At 39.4% G+C, this 19,493-nt stretch overlaps 1 protein-coding gene across 2 annotated transcripts in view; it reads right to left on the bottom strand.

Moving 5' to 3' along the window:
* Ptn (pleiotrophin) overlaps window positions 1-19,493 on the bottom strand; it is an 86,187-nt gene that overhangs the window by 3,159 nt on the left and 63,535 nt on the right. For both annotated transcript variants that reach the window (XM_021190443.2, XM_029535400.1), the window contains exons 2-4: window positions 18,375-18,491; window positions 17,263-17,436; window positions 15,128-15,289 (exon numbers count right to left, since the gene is read on the bottom strand). In XM_021190443.2, coding sequence (XP_021046102.1) covers window positions 15,128-15,289; window positions 17,263-17,436; window positions 18,375-18,489 — 451 coding nt within the window. In that variant the 5' untranslated portion in view covers window positions 18,490-18,491. The remainder of the gene's footprint in view (window positions 1-15,127; window positions 15,290-17,262; window positions 17,437-18,374; window positions 18,492-19,493) is intronic.

Below are 19,493 nucleotides of genomic sequence, written 5' to 3' on the forward strand. Positions count from 1 at the left end.
GTAAACAATCTAGAAGCATTTACATGTCAACAGGAGTTATCAATCATTTCACAATATGGAAACATGATTATTGGCAAGTTCTATTTATACTATTTCCTATTGTTCCTATTGTTTTTATTAGGAATGTACTGAAAGTTGTTGAGTACTAGAAAGATGGTTCAGTGGTTAAAGTATTTGCTGCTCTTGCAGGGGATAGAGGTTCAATTCCTAGCATCCAGAGAGTAGTACACAATCATCCATAACTCCATTGCCAGGAATTTGATGCCTCTTCTGACCACTGTGAACATCAGACACATGCATGTTTCACAGAAGACATGTAGACAAAACACCCATACACATAAAAAAAATAAATCTAAAAATATCCATTGAATCTACTTTCTTTGCCACTTGTATAAACTCTAAAATATAACCAAATAATATTCCCTGATATGAAATAAAGTATCCCACTTTTAAACATTTCTTTGTCTTTAGTTCATTTGGATTGCTGTCATCATATCTTATTATTTTTACCTTCAAATCAAGGTGCATTTAAATTTTTGTCTGAGTATGGATTATTGGGAAATGATCTTACTAGAAAGAACAATAAGGTGTTTTAAAGCTCCACATCTGTATTGGCAACTTAACTGCTTGTACATTCTAATCTAAACTCTTATCAGTGGTTTCTATGGAATCCTATCACAGTGGATTTGTTTCTCAAAGCTGAATAATCAAAGGCCATGAATCATCTTTTCCTCTTCTCTCCACAGATGTTTAGGAACAACTGCTATGCAGTTGGCAGAATAAACTTCTAATGTGTTTTCTGTATCAGGAAAATCTGGGAGAAGAAGGCAGCCCTGAGAGAGAGAGACAACCATTTAAAGACTTTAAGAACCAATACTTTACCACTGAGTGGTAGAGTTGAATTTTCTGGACCGGGTTTGTCTAAGGTTCTTAGCAAAAATGACAAGAGAGAAGAAGGACCATATGATGGCTTTAATAGGAATAGCTTCCATAGGCTCATACATTTGAATGTTTGGTCACTAGGGAGTGGCTATACTTCACAGGGATTAAGAAATGTAGTCTTGTTGGAATAGGTGTGGTCTTGATGGAGAAAGTGTGTCACTAGGGATAAATTTTGGGGTTTCACATGCTCAGTTCAGGTCTAGTGTCTCTCTCTTTCTACAATTTGTAGATCCAGAGGTAGAACTCTCAGCTCCTACAGCACCATGTCTGCCTGCACACTGCCATACTTCCTGCCATGACAATGAACTAAATCTCCCAAACTGTAATCTCTAAGTAAATGTTCTCCCTCATAAGAGTTGCAGTGATCATGGGATCTCTTCACAGCAATAGAACACTGCCTATGACTAGCCATGAGAAGAACGAAGAGGGTTCTTCTATCTCACATAGCTGCAGGGAACGTATGAGAAGAAATGATGTCAAAGACCAGCCTCTGTTTCCTGTTGGCTTGAGCTAAGTAGCTTTGATTCAGTAAAGCAGTGGGAGAAATCAATGACAAGAATAAAAATACGTCATTCTCTCTCTCCTTTTTAGGGATAAAAATAAAAGTCCCAAACATTCACACTGCCCAGTTAGAGCTCAGGGGAATAGTGAGTTTGCTTTGTGAACACAGTTCAGTAAATGACAGGAACTCACCAAAGGCACAAGAGCTATCACTATACAGAAAAAGCATAGCGTATGCGAATCTGGGAGCCTGGTTATCATCAAGATCCTTTCTAGGCTTGGTGGACATATTTCAAACAACTCACTGACACTTAAGAATGAGCTACCTCACTCATAAGACATGTATGATTCTGCACACTGCACCTCAAAACCGATGCTGAGATTTGTGGAATCATGACTGCATGACTCTTTTCTCTGTCTTGATCCAGGTTCTAGTTGCCCAGGCTGTCCAAAATGATGACTTTCACTAAATCTTCACATAGTTCCACTTAGATTATATAATTTATATATTAGATGCTAAACTATTACAAAGTAATATAGTAAATGATGTATGCTCTGTTAATATGATTAATAATGTATAACCTATTAAATAGTGTACAGAGTAGTACAATACAGGAAGATTATTTATGGCAACCAAATAGAGGAAAGTTAATAAAAGTCCATAAAGAGGTTAGGTAACCAAAAGAGCTCATGCACAGACCAGTAAACTATTGTAAACAAATAATCAAATGGCATAAAATAGTGTGACTTGATGATAGTGCCAAATAAAATATTATAAGCCAAGTTTACTTTGTACAGTTTAAGATCCCTTTCTACAAGCATCCCAGTCTCTTTTCCCTCCCAACATCCCACATCCTTTTGGGAGTGGGGTAGATGAGGTCTTCATTGCTTTCTCAGTGATTTTCGAATGCATTTCTATGCACGGTCGGTGCAAGTCAGCGGAAGAGCGGTGTGTCAGGGACACTGACCGGCTTGACACTTGCGTCTACCAGGTAGAAAATGGACACATCTAATTATCCTTTCACTGATTTACTTGCGTAATTCCCATATCTTAACTACACCTAATCACTAGCAGAGATGAGAAAGAAGTATTTGGCTTTCTCCCTTTCAGCAAGTCTCTTTTTGCCTTCCCGAGTCTGTCGGCCAACATCATGGTCTTACACTCAGCAGTGGCTTCCCTACTGACATCTTCCACCCCGACACAATAGGGAAGATGTGTCAATATTTACTATCCTACTTCTGAAATGAGAACTCAGGACATTTGCCGTGTTATAGATGATAGGTGATTATATAGATTGGTTCTGGTAGAAATGTCACATTTCCAATGAGCTCATCACAGTTTTTTACTGCCATACCTGCTAATACTTTAATATCATGTGACCAGTGGGGGGGAAAAATATGATTCACAAAATGAGAAGCTTAAACTTTAGGATGTGAAGATTTTTGCATACTAAATTATAACATGAATAATTGTTCCTTGTATGCTTCCATATGGATTTTTCTTGGCTTTTAAAAAATTATAGACATGGGGTCTTGAGGAAGAGGGAGAGGAAGGATTGTAGGAGCCAGAGGGGTAGAGGACACCACAAGAAAACCCACAGAGGGCTGGAGAGTTGGCTTGGTGTTTAAGAGTGCTGACTGCTCTTCAAGAGGTCCTGAGTTCAATTCCCCAAAACCACATGGTGGCTTACAACCATGTGTAATGGGATCCAATGCCATCTTCTAGTGTCTGAAGAGAGCAATAGTTTGTGTGTGCATGTGCGTGTGCGTGTGCGTGCGTGCGTGCGTGTGTGTGTGTGTGTGTGTGTGTGTGTGTGTGTTTAATCTTTTAAAAAAAGAAAAGATAAAAAGAAAGAAAGAAAATTCACAGAATCAACTAACCTGGGACAATAGGGACTCACAGAGACTGAGCTGACAGCCAGGGAAGCTACATGGGGCTAACCTGGGTCCTCTGTATATGTTACAGCTGTGTAACTTGGTCTTCTTGTGGAATACCTAACATTGGGAGTGGAGGCTGTCTCTCTCAGTCTTTTGCCTCCTTTTGGGATTATTTTCCTCCTTGTGTTGCCTTGTCCAGCATTAATATAAAGAGAGGTGGCTAGTTTTACTGCAACTTGATATGCATGCTTGGTTGATCTCCATGGGAGGACTTCCCTTTTCTGCATAGAAAAGGAGCAGGAGTATATGGGAATGGAAGGGGGAGGGGGACTTGGAGAAGAGGGATACTGGAGGGGAAACTGGTCAGGATATAATATATGAGTGAAGAGTAAATATAAATTATTTTTTTAAAGTTATAGACCTCAATGAAATGAAGTATTATAGGCTAAATGTGTTACACTAAATCTATGCTTAAATCCGAATCTTTGTATCTCTTGTTATTGATATATCTGGAGGCAGAAAGATTAATTAAATTAAAATGTAACCTGAATCTGGTGACTGGTGTTGATAGAAGAGACAATGAAAGCACAGTGAGAACACAGGGGAGTAGCATCCATCTACAAGCCAAATGCAGAGGCGTCAGAAGACACCAGTCTATGAAGACCTTGCCTTTTTCAGTCCAGCCTCAAGAAACATGAAGTAATGCATGCATGTTTTTGAAGGTACTGAGTTTGGAATGTTTTCTTAAAGTACCTCTAGGAAACAAAGACCCCACTGAATTAGTGTCAGACCAGCTAATGTATGTATAGCCTTAAGATCTGCTATAGGGTGAAAATATATGCTTCTTGCTTATTTCAGAAGAAATTTTATTGTAAACATATCTAATTGGTACTGTGAACAACAGAGTCTGGTGCTGAAAAGATGGATCAACAGGCAAAGTGCTTGTTGCAAGAGTACAAACACGTGAGCTTGGATGAGCTTTGTGAGGATGGGCTCTGCAGTGTGTGTCTGTAGCCCCAGCATGGGTAATGTTGGAAACACAGGCAAAACAAAGAGGCTCACTGACAAACCAGCCCAGCCTAATTGGTGATCCTGGTTCAGCAAGAGATCCTGTCTAGGCAAGGTAGAGAAGCTAATGAAAAAGACACCTAACCACAACACCCATCTATTACACACACACATATACATATGCATGTGTACACATAAGCACATTAAAATAAAAAGAAGCATGCAGAAAGGGAGAATGAGAACTACTGAATGTTTTCTGCCATATGTAGAATCCAGATCTATATACATAGGCATATGACTTATGACATAAAGACAAGGGAGACTATTTGAGGGTGGGAGGTGACAAGAAAGAGATAGGAAAGGTGACAATGGAGATAACAAGTGGAATAAGCAAATCACAGTGCCATGTGTGTATGAAAACACCACAGTCACATCTATGATTTTTGTATTTAACTCACAATATTAACACTAGAAAATGTTAGATTTTGTGTTCGATTTTAGTCACACAAACACATGACATTCATCTTGTACGGCCATCTTCATGCTGGCACTCCCTGTTCCAAGCAGCTGAGAGTCCAGTATCCATCTGTAGCAGAGCGAAGACGAGACCTTAATCCCTCTCCCTGAATCCTTCACACTCTCTTGACAGTACCCCTCACAACCACTGACTTTATTAATCTTGTGTGTCTAGATGAAAGTCTGAAAAATAAGAGCTTCTATTTTTCTTTCCAGAATGAAAATAGGTTTAGATTGTCTTACAGAGTGGTTATTATGAACACTTTAATATGTGTTCTGTGTGTCTAAGCAGGACACCGCAGGAATACTTTCACCTGCTCCCAGCCTTTGGATTTCCGGTGAGCTTTTCCATGATTAATGCTTACTCTTCTAGGAAAAGCCTTTGTTTATTCCCTTTCCTTTCGCTTCCTCTGTATGCTGAACACCAGCCAGTCTGCTTTGATTTCCCCACAGGCTCCCAACAGCTTTGCATCAGTGCAGAATGGAGTGGGCTGGCTGGGAGTGTGGACAAGTCCCTCCTGACATCGCTTGTTACCTGGACAGCTGTGCCTCACATCCTGGACAGGCAACAGAGCCTGCATAGATCTCAAAGCAGAGCAGAGACGAATTGGTCCTGCCTGGGAGGCCACTGGTGTGGCAGGGTGGCATGATCTACTGCACCCCACTGTAGGCCCCCAGTTGGATAAATACAGTACTGAAAGTTGACATTTGGTTTCAATGCAATTACTATGCAAGGAGAAACATTAAGCCAGGAATTGTTTAATAGGACTCAATCATAAATGGCTCCAAAGAGATGTGTCTGGCTGTTTTGAATTATCATAAAAAACAAGACCAAAAAGAAAAACAGATTATTGATTTCATTTTTATAAATCTTATATTTTAAAAAATTCTTCTGGGAGTTCTTGGTGTGGAAATCTCAATGTTTGTTTCAAGCTTTGCCATTCCCTGACAGAGTAAACTTAAACAAATTGTAACTCCTAGACTGTAAAATATGGTAAAACAGCTTTGAGCTGCTGTGAGGATTAAGAGAGAGAAGCCATGTTGATGAATTAGCACAAGGCTTGTCATATATCAAATATCCAATGAATTAAACTACTTTTATGATATTTGGGAAACGCCAATAAGCTACAAAGAATACAAGAATTAATTCTTGATTCAGAAAGTAGAAGGAAGAAATAAAAATCCTTCAGGGGAGGAAAACCCCAGGATCCTCAGCACAATAAGTTTTCACTATGAATTTTGTTCTATTATGCTGTCATTCTGAATACTTATTATTATATAGTGTTCTGTGTGCACGGCTAATGAGCCTCCCAAGTGTGGAATTTATCCAAGGAGATGAGAGCAGACATCGAGTGGAGTAAACACCACAAGTATTTATAGTTCCTTGTTCTTAGGTCTCCCTTTGCAAATAGGACCAAAATTTCTTGAATAAGGCCAAGATCTAAACACTCAAGAGACCCTTCTTCCTGGTGAGCTTTGAACAGTGGTGTCTCAGCACAGACTGGAAATCAGTGCATGAACAGCCTACATGAGCCAGGCTGTACTGGATTGCTTTGTGTCAAATTGAACCAGCTGGAGTTAATACAGAGAAAGGAGCATCAATTGGGGAAGTGCCTCCATGAGATCCAGCTGTAAGGCATTTTCTCAATTAGTGATCAAGTGGGGGAGGGCCCCTTGTGGGTGGTGCCATCTCTGGGCTGACAGTCTTGGGTTCTATAAGAGAGTGGACTGAGCAAGCCAGTGGAAGCAAGCCAGTAAAAAACATCCCTTCATGGCCTCTGCATCAGCTCCTGCTTTCTGACCTGCTTGAGTTCCAGTCCTGCATCCTTTGGTGATCAACAGCAGTATGGAAATGTAAGCCGAATAAACCCTTTCCTCCCCAACTTGCTTCTTGGTCATGATGTTTGTGCAGGAATAAAAACCCTGACTAAGACACAGGCCAAGACAGTATAGCTATATATATCCTCCATTCTTTCATCCATTCAATCTGGACAAGCCCCATTCACCTATCTCTTGAAGTCTGGAAGATTGGCTTGACTGGTACAGAGCACATGGACAATCTGTGGGGCAAAGATCAGAAAAAGTCCAGGCAGGAAGATTATTGTGAAGGCTGGTAAAGATTTAGGTTATATCTGGAATGCATTACCATTTTTGCATAGGAATCATGGAATCTGTGTTGAATATATAGGACCACTTGAAATACAAGAAATCCAGACTCAAACAGTCACATGTGCAAGTCCCCAGCTCTGCTTGTTATGATGGGATCCTGTCCCAAGTACCTAACATCTCTAAAGCTTTGGCTTCCCCATCTGTACAACTGGATGTTGCAGGACTTTATGCCTCTTCAGGGGTATCATGTATACACACTTCACTAAGCTATGAACTGCATGAGTAGGTAACTCATAGCTACAGTTACTTCTGCTGTCACCACAAGCCTTCTGACAGAAGAGATTTTGAGCCATCATAAAGTTGACCATGGTGGCCAACTATGCCATGCAATACTACCATTAAGAAGAGTAAGATAAGAGAATTGTGAACTCAGGGCCAAACTGAGCTACACAGTGAGTTCTAGGCCAGTATGTCCCACACAGTCATATGGCCTTTAAATAATTGAATAAATAAATAAATAAGTAGATAGATAAAGAAATAAATAAATACACAAAAATACCTATATTAACAGAAAGCAGGAAAATCATCTCAAAAATACTGCACATTTATCAAGCATATCACCTAGGGTCTGCATTTTTATTTTGTATTTTAAAATAATATTTTCACCTTTTTTGAATTTCATGTATATGTACTACATATAATCATTTGATCTCAACAACAAGGCTATGTGGTATTTACTGTCAGCATTGGGAGGACAAAACACATCACTTTGACATGAAGGAACAGAAGCAGGCATTGCACTGGGTATAATATTATAAGTAGGAAATGAAACCATAGGTGCTGTCAAAGATTTCCATAAGAAGAATAGCAATACAATGAAAAATCTGAGCCAGAACTGAGCTGAGAAAAGGGGCTTCTCTCTGATCATGAAGAACTCAAGTTCTATAATACCTCCTGCTGCCTCTTCTGCTGATCAAGTGGAAGAACTGTGGTCCTCATCACCTTGGTCTCCAGTCAGAGTGGAGGCAGAGGAGGCAGGTCATGAGTCATTCTGTATAGAGGCTCTATGCTATACATGCTCTCTACACTGTTAAAATTCCCAGAGCCTAGGGAAGTCTGTATGCTCAGGGAAACTATTCATCTTCCTGCTGGATGACAGCATCCCCTTCCAAAAAAATAAATAAATAAATAAAGTGGGAAAAGATGTTGAGGAACTTCTTTCATCTTCAAAAGAACATATTAAAGAAATCTATTTAGGGCAGAGAGCATGGAGGATGCTGGGAATATCACTTTACTGACCCATTTCCCCATTCAATAGTCTGCTGCCAAAAGCTGCACACTGTGCACAACAGAGCCTGGCTTTTAGACAGTGGCTATTCTTTTGATCTACAAAGATGAATCATCGAACCTAAGAGAAAGCTAGGCAGCTGGCCCAGACAGAGCAAGGTGATGGAAAACTTTTAGAAAGAGCTGGAAGCTGGGGAAGGGGATGGGGTGGGATGGGGGGAGGAGGGGGAATATCATGAGTAGAGAAATTCATAAAGAACCTGGCAGCATATTGTGGATCGTAGCAGAGCTAGCAGACCAACGTCCATCCATCTCCTCAACCATCTGCAGGATAGACATCTAACTTTATACTTCCACCATGGAGCATCCTGGGAACATTTTGGACAAGTATATAATGTCAGACAAACTCAAAAAACCAATGACCACCTTGTCAACTAAGCAAGTCCTAAATGAACTTCAAGATACTACTGATGCATGTAATTTAAAAAGCAACAAGAAGAAATTGCCACATATGGCATAACTCAAAGTATGCGAATAGTCTAGAACAATAATCAATGTCATTTGCAACCTACAGAAAACCCACAGCTTCCTGGAGCTCCCACACAAGTGGAAGTCCCAGTCTCCTCTAGCTAAAGGATCATGTCTGTTTCCTGTCTGCACCATTCACAACGATGAGGCAAACTGTAGGACCATCATCCCTCCTAGAACCTTTGCTTGTCCAGGTCATTTTCTTTTCTTTTTTTTTATGATTGGTTATTTAATTTATTTACATTTCAAATGTTACCCCCCTTCCTGATTTCCCCTCTTCAAACCCTCTATCCTATCACCCTTCCCCTCCTTCTATCAGGGTGCTCACCTACCTACTCCCACCTCATGACCCTAGCATTCCCCTATGCTGGGGCATTGAGCCTTCACAGGACCAAGGAACTCTTCCATTGATGCAGTCCTTTGCTACATATGCAGCTGGAGCCATGGGACCCTCCATGTGTAGTCTTTGGTTAGTGACTTAGTCCCTGGGCGCTCTAGGGGGTCTGGTTGATTGATATTGTTGTTCTTCTTATGGGTTGCAAACCCATTCAGCTCCTTCAGTCCTTCCTCTAACTCCTTTGTGTGTGTGTGGGGGGGGGGGGAAGCTCTTGTGCTCAGTCTGAGAGCATCCGCATCTGTACTGGTCAGGCTCTAGCAAAACCTCTCAGGGGGCAGCTATCCTCTAATTCCACAGTGGTTTAAACATTTAAGGAGATCTTGGAGAAACAAGACTCAGAAAATCCCCAGAGTTCTTTGCTGTGGTTCTTTCTAAAGAGTCATCTGCAAGGGGGAACTTGATTTCCTTTTTTTTTTTTTTTTTTCCACTGTTAATACAACTCAATTAGTCCCATGAGAGAAAAATCAATGATTGTTTCAAGAAGGAGAGGCTTAACTCTATTGTAAATATATCCATTGTCTTGCACAAAACCTCTCTAGGCAGGCACTGCTGTCTCCATGAAATGGCAACAATACCTCCTCTACTGCAAGAAGAGAAGGATGCTAGACTTCAACACATTGTGCCACTCCTGCCCACTCGGAAAGATCATCCCACTAAATGCTAATTCAGGACTCTTGCAGCAGGTCATCCTCTGTTTATAGGTCTAATCTGAACAACCAACTGTATTTCCCAGACTCCCTTGCAACAAGATTCTGATTTCGGTTTAATATCTATCAAGCCGGAGTGTTTAAATGCATATGGGGGGCATACATGAGTAACGCACATCAGGGACCAAATTTGGAGATATTGAATATTCCCACAAAAAGGAATTGAAGGGTCTGGTGGTGAGAAAGCTAAGAAGGAGTTTCCAGGCTTTGAGTTATTGCATTACATGTGCTGAGCAAGAGTTAATATTAGCAGAAGGTTTTTGCTAAAACAACCCCATGTGGGGTGGTTAGATACTTTCCCTGGGTCTGTTGCCTTTGGCTGCATTGTTACCGGCCTTGCATTATCCAAGCCAGATCTTTTGGTCTCCTGGAGAGTCTTTGAACTATATAATACCCTTGAAGAATCTCCCTTATGCTTAGCCAACTGGTGTGGACCTTGAAGCACCTAAAATCACTGGCAGATACAGGGTTTTCCTGATTAAATTAACCTTCATTAATTAAAATGGTTTTGTTTCCCAAACAAATAAAAGCTTTAGTCTCCAATATATTAATTGTCTGGGTCTTCACTGCAAGGCTGGTAATAATTAGCTAAATTCGGATTATCTCTGTAGGTTCTCAAAGTCACACTGCCTGGATGGACCCCTAGGAAAATGATACCCATTTTATATACCATTTATATCCCCTTGTTGCTCCTCTCTTCCTCTGGATATGTCTTATGAAGTTCTGTTGGGTTAAGTGAGCTCCCCATATGCAAATGTGGGAATTCTTAAATAATGAGATTCAAGAAGATACCCTATGTCATTGAGATTGTGGTCCCAGCCTGAAGGATGGGATTTGCATTAACGTTGACAGAGCAGCAGCTAGTATCCTTTCTACATTTTAAAAGGATGGTTTGCCAGAATGAGCTGGAATGAATTTTAATGCAATTCTTGCCTGAATGTAATAATTAGCAGTTTTGCAGTTGTTCAGATGGATATGGAAACTCAAGACTTTCTAGGTCCATTTGTTTTTTAATCAGCTATTCTAAACTTTTACCTAATTAGCAACGGTCAGGTCTCAAAGATAGTGTCCAGTTTTTCCTCTACTTAATAGTGAGTGTTCAAGGTCCTATCAAAAACCATGTTCCATTTTGAAATTTAATTACATAGTTGTCACATTAACACAAGAGCTGAACTAAACTGTAAGAGAGTAATAAAAGAGCTCTCTAAACAAAGAAATGAAAACAAGACCAAACAGGCCTTGACTGTGTGTTCAATGACATAGCTGATGACAAAGGAGATGGGACTGAGGCTATAAGCTCAGAGGTTCAAATATTTTAAATAATTAAATGTGTTTTAATGATCACCAGCTCTCCACAAAGCCACAATATCTTTTGCCATTTGTTTAGAAAAGTCTGAAAGTTATTTAAAAAAAAAAAAAAAAAAGTCCCTTTCAGGTGGGTCTCACGTATGACAAACGAAAAGGACATGTATCCAGATGACAAACGAGAACAGAACTTGGAAGTCCAGCCCCTGCTGTTAGACTCCAGAGAGGATGGCAGTGGCTGAGCTCTCAAATATTTGCTATATGCATTTGTTACATAGAGGCTAGATCAGATAAAAGCGGACTTCCCAGAAGCTCCTCGGCCATTTGGTGAGTGTAGACAGAAAACAGAGTACCTCACATGATAGACGTTTCATGAGTGGACAAGATGGGAACTGGCGCGGTGCAACTGAAGAGGCAAGGACAAGGATGGCATCTCCCATACCATCTGAAGATGACCTGAGTGCGGTCTGTGGTTTACTCAAGCTATGAAGCCTCTGGCACAGCCAGTAAACCTCTGAGCATGTGCTTGCTCAGAGCACTTGGGATGAATAAAAGCTATTGCTCAGAATTGCTTTGGGATTCAAATTAAATGAGGAAGGGGCTCCTAGCAGAGTCCCCAGTTAAAACTAGTGAGTTCTTACTGCTCCCTGCCCTCTTGAATTAAAATAAGAGAAAGGACTGATAAGTTATGCTTTGTTGAGTGAAGGAAGAGAGTCATTTATACTATGCTATTTTAGAATATGCTTTGGTAAAGAAATATTGGTATTTCCATAACACTCTGGAGTGCTTCATAGCAGAGCCTTCTCCACTTTAGCATCTATTTAGCATGTGAATATTTATTAATCATCTACTATGTATATGTCTTGCTCCGGGCACAATTGACACACTGAAAAACAAAATAGGCCAGGCCCTGATTCTCCTGACACTCATCCTATACCTGATGGCTTCCAGAACTCTTACAGATAATGTCTATGTGTGGAGGGAGCAGATATTTTCTGCCATTCAGACCACTGGCATGGGGCTTTACAGAGCTTGTTCTCTCTTAGATCAAAGAAACATTAAACTTCAGAACTAGGCTCATATTACTATGATTTCAGTAATGTATGAGCAGGCTACAGAAGGGAGTACAAACGAAGAGCTTGCCAAATCTTACTTTTGTTATTTCTGAGAGCTACACCACTGGGAAAGGATATTAACTAGTGCCTGTCTGTCTCCTCGTTATACTGCTACATGGGACCTTATGAGATGGCACCTGTACAGTACCTGGAACAAAGCACAGGAGGGAGAACAACTGCGATAATGACCACGGATGGTCTGACTTAGTAGCATCTACTTTTTCAACACATGAAGAAACTGAGCTCTCTCGCTGCTGAAGAAACAGGAAAGAGGAGGCTGCACTATTGATGTACTGTTATTTGGGAACAGCATGAAAATATATAATTCCCAAGTGTCACTGGATGCATTTTAGTTAAACCAAAAAAAAAAAAAAAAAAACAACCAAACAAAAACAAAAGCAAAACAGAACCCACATCAAAGAATGTGTTTGTGTAACCCATTTTTGAAAAATCTCTGGTCTGACACATCTCCTCGGCTCATCTTGTACAGTAACATTTATTATTTATGCAGACTATATAGTACAAAACTGACATTTATGAAATTTTTCACTGTTTTAGATGTAAAAGATTGATTATTTTTAACAAGGGCTTGTTAGGACAAGAAGAAGATTATATTTGGATGGCCTATGATCTATAAAATGCCTTAAATGGAATTATGGAACATGAGGTACACTCAGGCTAATCCATTGTAAATTAGTTACTAGCCTTCATTTTATAATATGAATAAACCTTATAGAACGTCTAGCCACTTGAGTTATTTTCACCACCATATTTAAAACTGAATGTGATAAAACCATTAAGGCATCGACTATCACTAGGTTATAAAAAGGAAAATAACGGAAATATCCAACAGTCCAATTAAAATGGAGACTCCTTCTATTTTTACTGAATATCCATAAGGATTCTTTTCAGTTGTGGTCTACTAAGGTTTTCTGTTTGTTTGTTTGTTTGTTTTTTGACAGTTTTTATATTCATCAACCTCACCATCACTCTGGGTTCCTTCTGACTCTTCCTCCTCTTTTTTCAATCTGCATTTACTCTCCTATACTGCCACAGGGATGGTGTGTATATGGACATCATCTCTGTCAGGGGATTTCATACTAGAACATGAGAGCTTTTCAATTTTAGCCGTGTAACAACATTTTCTGAGAATCATTCATCCTTATAGAATCAATGGTGACCTGGGGGCTCTGATTAAAGTCTGGGCAGTGGGAATTTTCTATGTTCCCATGGAAAATTCTAGAACAGAGTCCAGGCAGAGAATCTCTGTGTGGGAGCAAAGAGAACTTACATTCTCTCCCTTTCAATTCTCTCTTGGTGCCACATTGTTTCAGTTGCTGCTTTGAATGAGTCAATCTAAAGACTGAATATCTGAACTCTTCCATTTCTGAAAATGGCTCCTGCTTTTTAACTGGTTGTGGCTAGATATGTAACACTTAGAAAGTTGGTAAAGCTCTCCGGGAAGGTAGCCAAAACCTAAGATCCGGCATCTGAGGTCTCACGGTACCCAGCCGTCCTGAGATTGGAAGTGGCCCTTTCCATTGCCAACTCCATCAAAAGATTAAAAGCTTGGCATCTGGAGAGAAGCCCCTCTTGTCATCAGTACAAACCACTAGCCATTCTCAGCTTCTTGGGGAAGTTCTTTTTCTTATTTTGGCTAACCACCAGCATATGTCTGAATTTCTCCTTACAATGAATCTGACAGGATGAATTTTCGAGTTTATTTTAAGAGTCAAGTACAAGGAGAGGTCAAGGGGGTATTTTAATGTGGATTTCATTGAAGCTTATGCCATGAATTGTCAAGGGGAGCTACACAAAGAACCACAACATGGGCAACTAAGATAATAGGCATGCATTCCCTCACAATTCTAGAGACTGTAAGTCTGAGATCAAAGTGTTGGACTGACCTGATTTCTTATGAGACCTTCTCTCTGTGGCTGGCACTTCTCCTCCTGTGTCCTCAGATGACACTCTCTCTGAGGGTGTCTGTTTCCTAATCTCCTCTTATAAGAAAATCAACTACATTAGATTTGGACCCACTCCTATGACTTCATTTGAACTTAGTTATCTCTTGAAAGTCCATACTTATAGTCACATTCTGAGATATGGGTCGGGTTAGACTTGAAAATAGAGATTTGGGAGACTCGGAATTCAGTCCTTCATACTCGTGAAATGAAAGGATTTACCACCTCTTGGCATGAAACGATGGCTATATTTGTCTTGCTTTACTATCTCCAGCATGAATGTACAGCCTGGCATTCTGGGAACAAGTACTCTCTCTATAGATACATAGATAGATAGATAGATAGATAGATAGATAGATAGATAGATAGATAGATAGATAGATGGATAGATAGATGATAGATGATAGACAGATAGATAGGTGATAGATAGATAGATGATAGATAGATAGATAGATAGATAGATAGATAGATAGATATAAAAATAAAAAATATAAACTGTATTGTTCCTGATTCTGTTAAAATTATATTATAAATAGCCTGAGAGAGGTTTGATTTAAAGTTTTCTGTATTATAAACAACATAAGTTTATTTATCTTGCCCCAATTTAAAATTTAGGAAAACAGACTTTAGTTACCCAAGCAGCAGCCACCTTAACTGCCATGTTTTGTGGCGGCATTTCCTTGTATTCTTGTTCATGTATGCAGAGAACGCTCACTTGAGCTCGGAGGCGACCTCCTGACAGTATGCTCAGCCAACAGGCATTGTTCAATTACTGTCCCAACCTAACTCACTTTACCTTCTGTTCAAGAATCTTTGGGGTCTACCTGAGCTTGTCAGTCTACTGAAACTGTCAGAAGGACAGCTTCTTACCTTGAGGCTTGGGCTTGGTGAGTTTGCCACAGGGCTTGGAGATGGTGACAGTTTTCTGACAGTCAGCATTGTGCAGAGCTCGCTTCAGGCTGCCAGTTCTGGTCTTCAAGGCGGTATTGAGATCACATTCTCCCCAAGCCTGGAACTGGTACTTGCACTCAGCTAAATGACACAATACAATGAAAGGAAAATCCTTAACAAAGCTCATTGTGGCAGTAATAGGGACACTGTTTTGATGTTAACGGGTTGTATCTAAGCCATAGTACATGAGGTTATAAGAAATAACACAGAGACTCTGTACAATCTTCAACCAATTTCCCCTAATTTTGGTATCTTGAATAACTGTAGGTCTATGATGTGAAAAGGACATCCCAAGAGTGTAGTGAGATCTTTTCAGTTTTATATGTATGAACATGTATAGTTGTAACAGCGTGAATGCATATGAAAAACACCATTAATATACATGATCCCAGTGTAAGGGGCCCGGGTGTCGTCTTATACAGTCATAGCTTTCTTATCGTTTAAATTCCTTACAACCACATATCTCTTCCTGGGCACTTTTCATTCTATAAAGGGAAATGTAAAACTATGTGAATGTTTGTGACTGGCTACTCTGTTACCCACGAGACTAGGAGATGGTAAGTGGTCCTCTTGAATTGGAGTACTGATAGTTGTGAGTGCTGAAAACCAAACTCAGATCCACTGCAAGATCAACAGATGCTCCTCACAACTGAGCCACCTCTCCAGCGCTGAGACTAGCTATTGCTTTGCTAAGCATAAATTTCTGGCAACCAGCTTAAGTTGTGTATATCAATAGAATGTGCTTTTATACATATAAATAACATTCTACGATATAGATATATCAAAGTTTATTTATCCCGTTACCAGATGAAAGATGCCTAGATTGCTTCTAGTTTTTGGCTAGAATATATATATATATATATATATATATATATATATATATATATATATATATATATATATATATATATATATATATATATATATATATNATATATATATATATATATATGCAAATGCTATGGATTCATACACAGTGCTTTGTACAAACATGTTTTATTTTCTCTTAGGATAAAAAGCCAAAGAAACTAATGAGTAACATTAAAAAGCTGAATATTTAGTTTCATACAAACATATAACAAGCAACCCTTCCCAAAAGTAATGTTCTTTCTTAATATGGCTTGCTATTTTTCTGTTTCCACTGACAGTAAATCCGTGACCTTGCATCTTTGCATCTTACCTGGCTTTCAGCATCATAAGACTTTGAATCCAGCATTCTAATGGGCATATAGTAATACATCACCAGAGTTACAAGCTCTGTTTCCTTAGTATGACAGAGAAATTGGGTATCTCTCCAAGTGTCTACTTGTTACTACATATTCTCCTCAAAAGACATGTCAGTTGATATAGCTTACAAACTCTCTTCCTGGGCAGTTAGGGTTGTTTGTTTGTTTGTTTGTTTGTTTTGATTCTATGTAGATGAATGCATATAGTTAAAGATGGAAAGTGATGAATAATAAGCTAAAGATGAAAATGTTGATTATTGAATTTAAGTTGGCAGTGTTGAGAGAACTTGTCTCAAGTAGACAGAGATGAGAACAGCATGAAAGTGACTAGAATTAATGGGACAAAAGTCTATTAATGTTGGCTGTGACAATGCCTGTTGGAGTCACTGAGAGAATCTATAAACGTATGTGGAGGAGGGGAAGGGATCAAAAGAAAGAGTAATCACAAGGGATCTGAGGAAGGAGGCAAGTAGACAGTGAAGTGGGAAATTCGATGGACTGGGATGGGACCATGACTGGGTGAGTGAGTACCAGTTCATATTTTTTTTGCCTATATAAGCAAAAGTAGATGCTAAAGATGTTGCTAAGAACCCTACAATGTATAAGACAAACCAAACAAACACACACACACATACAAAAAAAATCTAGTCCCTGATATCATTAGTACTTAATTGGAGAGGCAAACTGCCTGGTCACCTGGCATCTAAGAAAATACATTTATTTAATTTAATATAAACATTAGTTGGCCTTGGAAAATTTTTGGATAGAAATTTTCTAAACTATTTTATAGTAGTGATTGAAGCAATAGGAGAACAAGGTGAGACTGACCTCCAAACTGCTTCTTCCAGTTGCAAGGGATCTTACATCTCTGAGTCTTCATGGTCTGTTTGCACTCGGCGCCAGTGCGAGTGCCCTCCCGGGTACCCAATCCACAGTCCCCGCTGGTGGGCACGCACACGCTCCACTGCCATTCTCCACAGTCAGACTTTTTCACCTTTTTTTCTGCAAAGAAGGAAACAAAAAGCAATTGCCATACAGAACTGTTCAGGACTCCTAGACATGATTAAGTTTGTTTCTTGGCACCTTGATTGTGGAATCTATGATTTTTACCTCTACCTGCATTCTCCCATAAGACAGTGGGTATATTATAGATGTCTTCGCAATGATCAAGTCAATGCATGAGTAAGAATGAGAAAGAAAATGCAGGGGTTGGGGACTAAGGCTACTAAATTATGTGTGTGATAGAGACTGTTCAAAGTGACTCATTGACATTGGCTTTTAGAAACAAATATTTTTGAGTGAAGACATTGTCTCTCTACATGCTTTCTAGACACCATGACATGAGCTGTTCTGCTTACGCTATCCCAGCTGTGATGGACTGACATCTCTGAAACCCTAAGGGAAATAAAGCCTTCTTCCTCTTAAGTTCACTCCTTGGGTCTTTGAATGCAGAAACAAATGGTTGAGTAACACCCTTCAGATGGAATCTGAAGTCTTGTGTGTCTCCAATGGAATCTGTGAGAGTATTAAATATTATAAAAACAGATATATCTGTAAAACTAAAAAGTTCTAAGTAGTTTATGAAAAGGAGGAGTAATGTCTATTATAAGTAATAGTTGCCAGACTAGCAATTTTATTGCAAATAGATGGTCTGGTTTTGTCTGGTTGATAAAAAGATATGATGTAAATGTGGTCTAGATCACAGACTAAGATAGACCCCCTGCTACACAGCCAACTCATGACTATACTGTGGCATATTTGTTCATTAGTATAATGAGATAACAGAAGACAAGTGTCAATTAGAATTTCTTTAAATAATTAAAAGGAAGTTAGAAATGATAGGAGGGACTAGGCAGGGAGCTGGTCTGCATAGGTACCATCTAGTCACGGGTGCATGCGTACCACCCAGTGAAGCATCTCTCTGTGAATCCACTGCTTACCAGGTTTCTCTTTCTTCCCGGCCTCAGCAGTGTCCACAGCTGCCAAGATGAAAATCAATGCCAGGAAGGCAGCTGCAAATTTTCGACGTTGCTGCTGGTATTGCTGGGACGACATTTCTGGGAATGAAGAGAAAGGGGAAAAGGTGATTTCTACCTAAGTCAGGATAAATACCCCACTCCTTGATGAAGGACTCTGTGTGAAGCTTCTGAAACACTAGATTTAAAAAAAAAAAAAACCAGTATTAATTGTTGCAAGCATAATTTTATTATTGCTCACCAACAGCTGTAAATAAGTTACATAGTCTCTCACAATATTGAAGCATTCTTCGTACCAGACACCATAGCCACTTATTAGATATGACACTGGAGTTGTGAAAGCAAGAGAATTTTAAAGCATAATCTTAAGTAGAGCCCAAACCCAATTTTTCTGTTTGCATCACTTGGTGATAACTGACACAACTATCTTCAGGTTGTCTGGCAGTTCCTAGAAACACTCATGGCATTACAGTCACTGAGTTTATCAGAATGGTCATGGCAAATAATGGCCTACAATAGCATGGGGTGATTTTTATCTTTAGGTACATTTGGCAATGAGTCGTAGCTCTGATCCGTTTCTCTCCATCATCACTTCTAACATCGCATGATTATCCCATTATTCATTAAAGTGAAACACAGAAATAGAGCTAGCATGCTATGATACTATCAACTTACAAACTGACTTTAATTAAGACCCATTAATTCCCCAGATCTAGGGAACAGTAATTACACTTGCTCAAAATATGGAATACTCCTCATCTCACATAAGTCAAAATCCCTACACAACACTAGGAAGATCCCTGTTAAACTTAAAGACATGTGTGATAACCATCTGTCAAGACAATCATGTTGCCTAAACAACCCCAAGGAAGCAATTGACTATAGAAACTTGCTTGATAGTAGACCTCCATCTACTGTGTTAATGGCATTTTATGGGTCATATGAAAGTGCAGAAATAATCTTTGGTTATTGTTATTATGTGACTTATTTTTCCAAGACTGGCAATAGACTAGTTTTATTTTATAATCTCTTTAGTGAACAATAAGACACTGTGCACTGTGTGTGTGTGTGTGTGTGTGTGTG

This window comes from Mus pahari, chromosome 2 (genome assembly GCF_900095145.1).
Source record: "Mus pahari chromosome 2, PAHARI_EIJ_v1.1, whole genome shotgun sequence".
Taxonomy (NCBI): domain Eukaryota; kingdom Metazoa; phylum Chordata; class Mammalia; order Rodentia; family Muridae; genus Mus; species Mus pahari.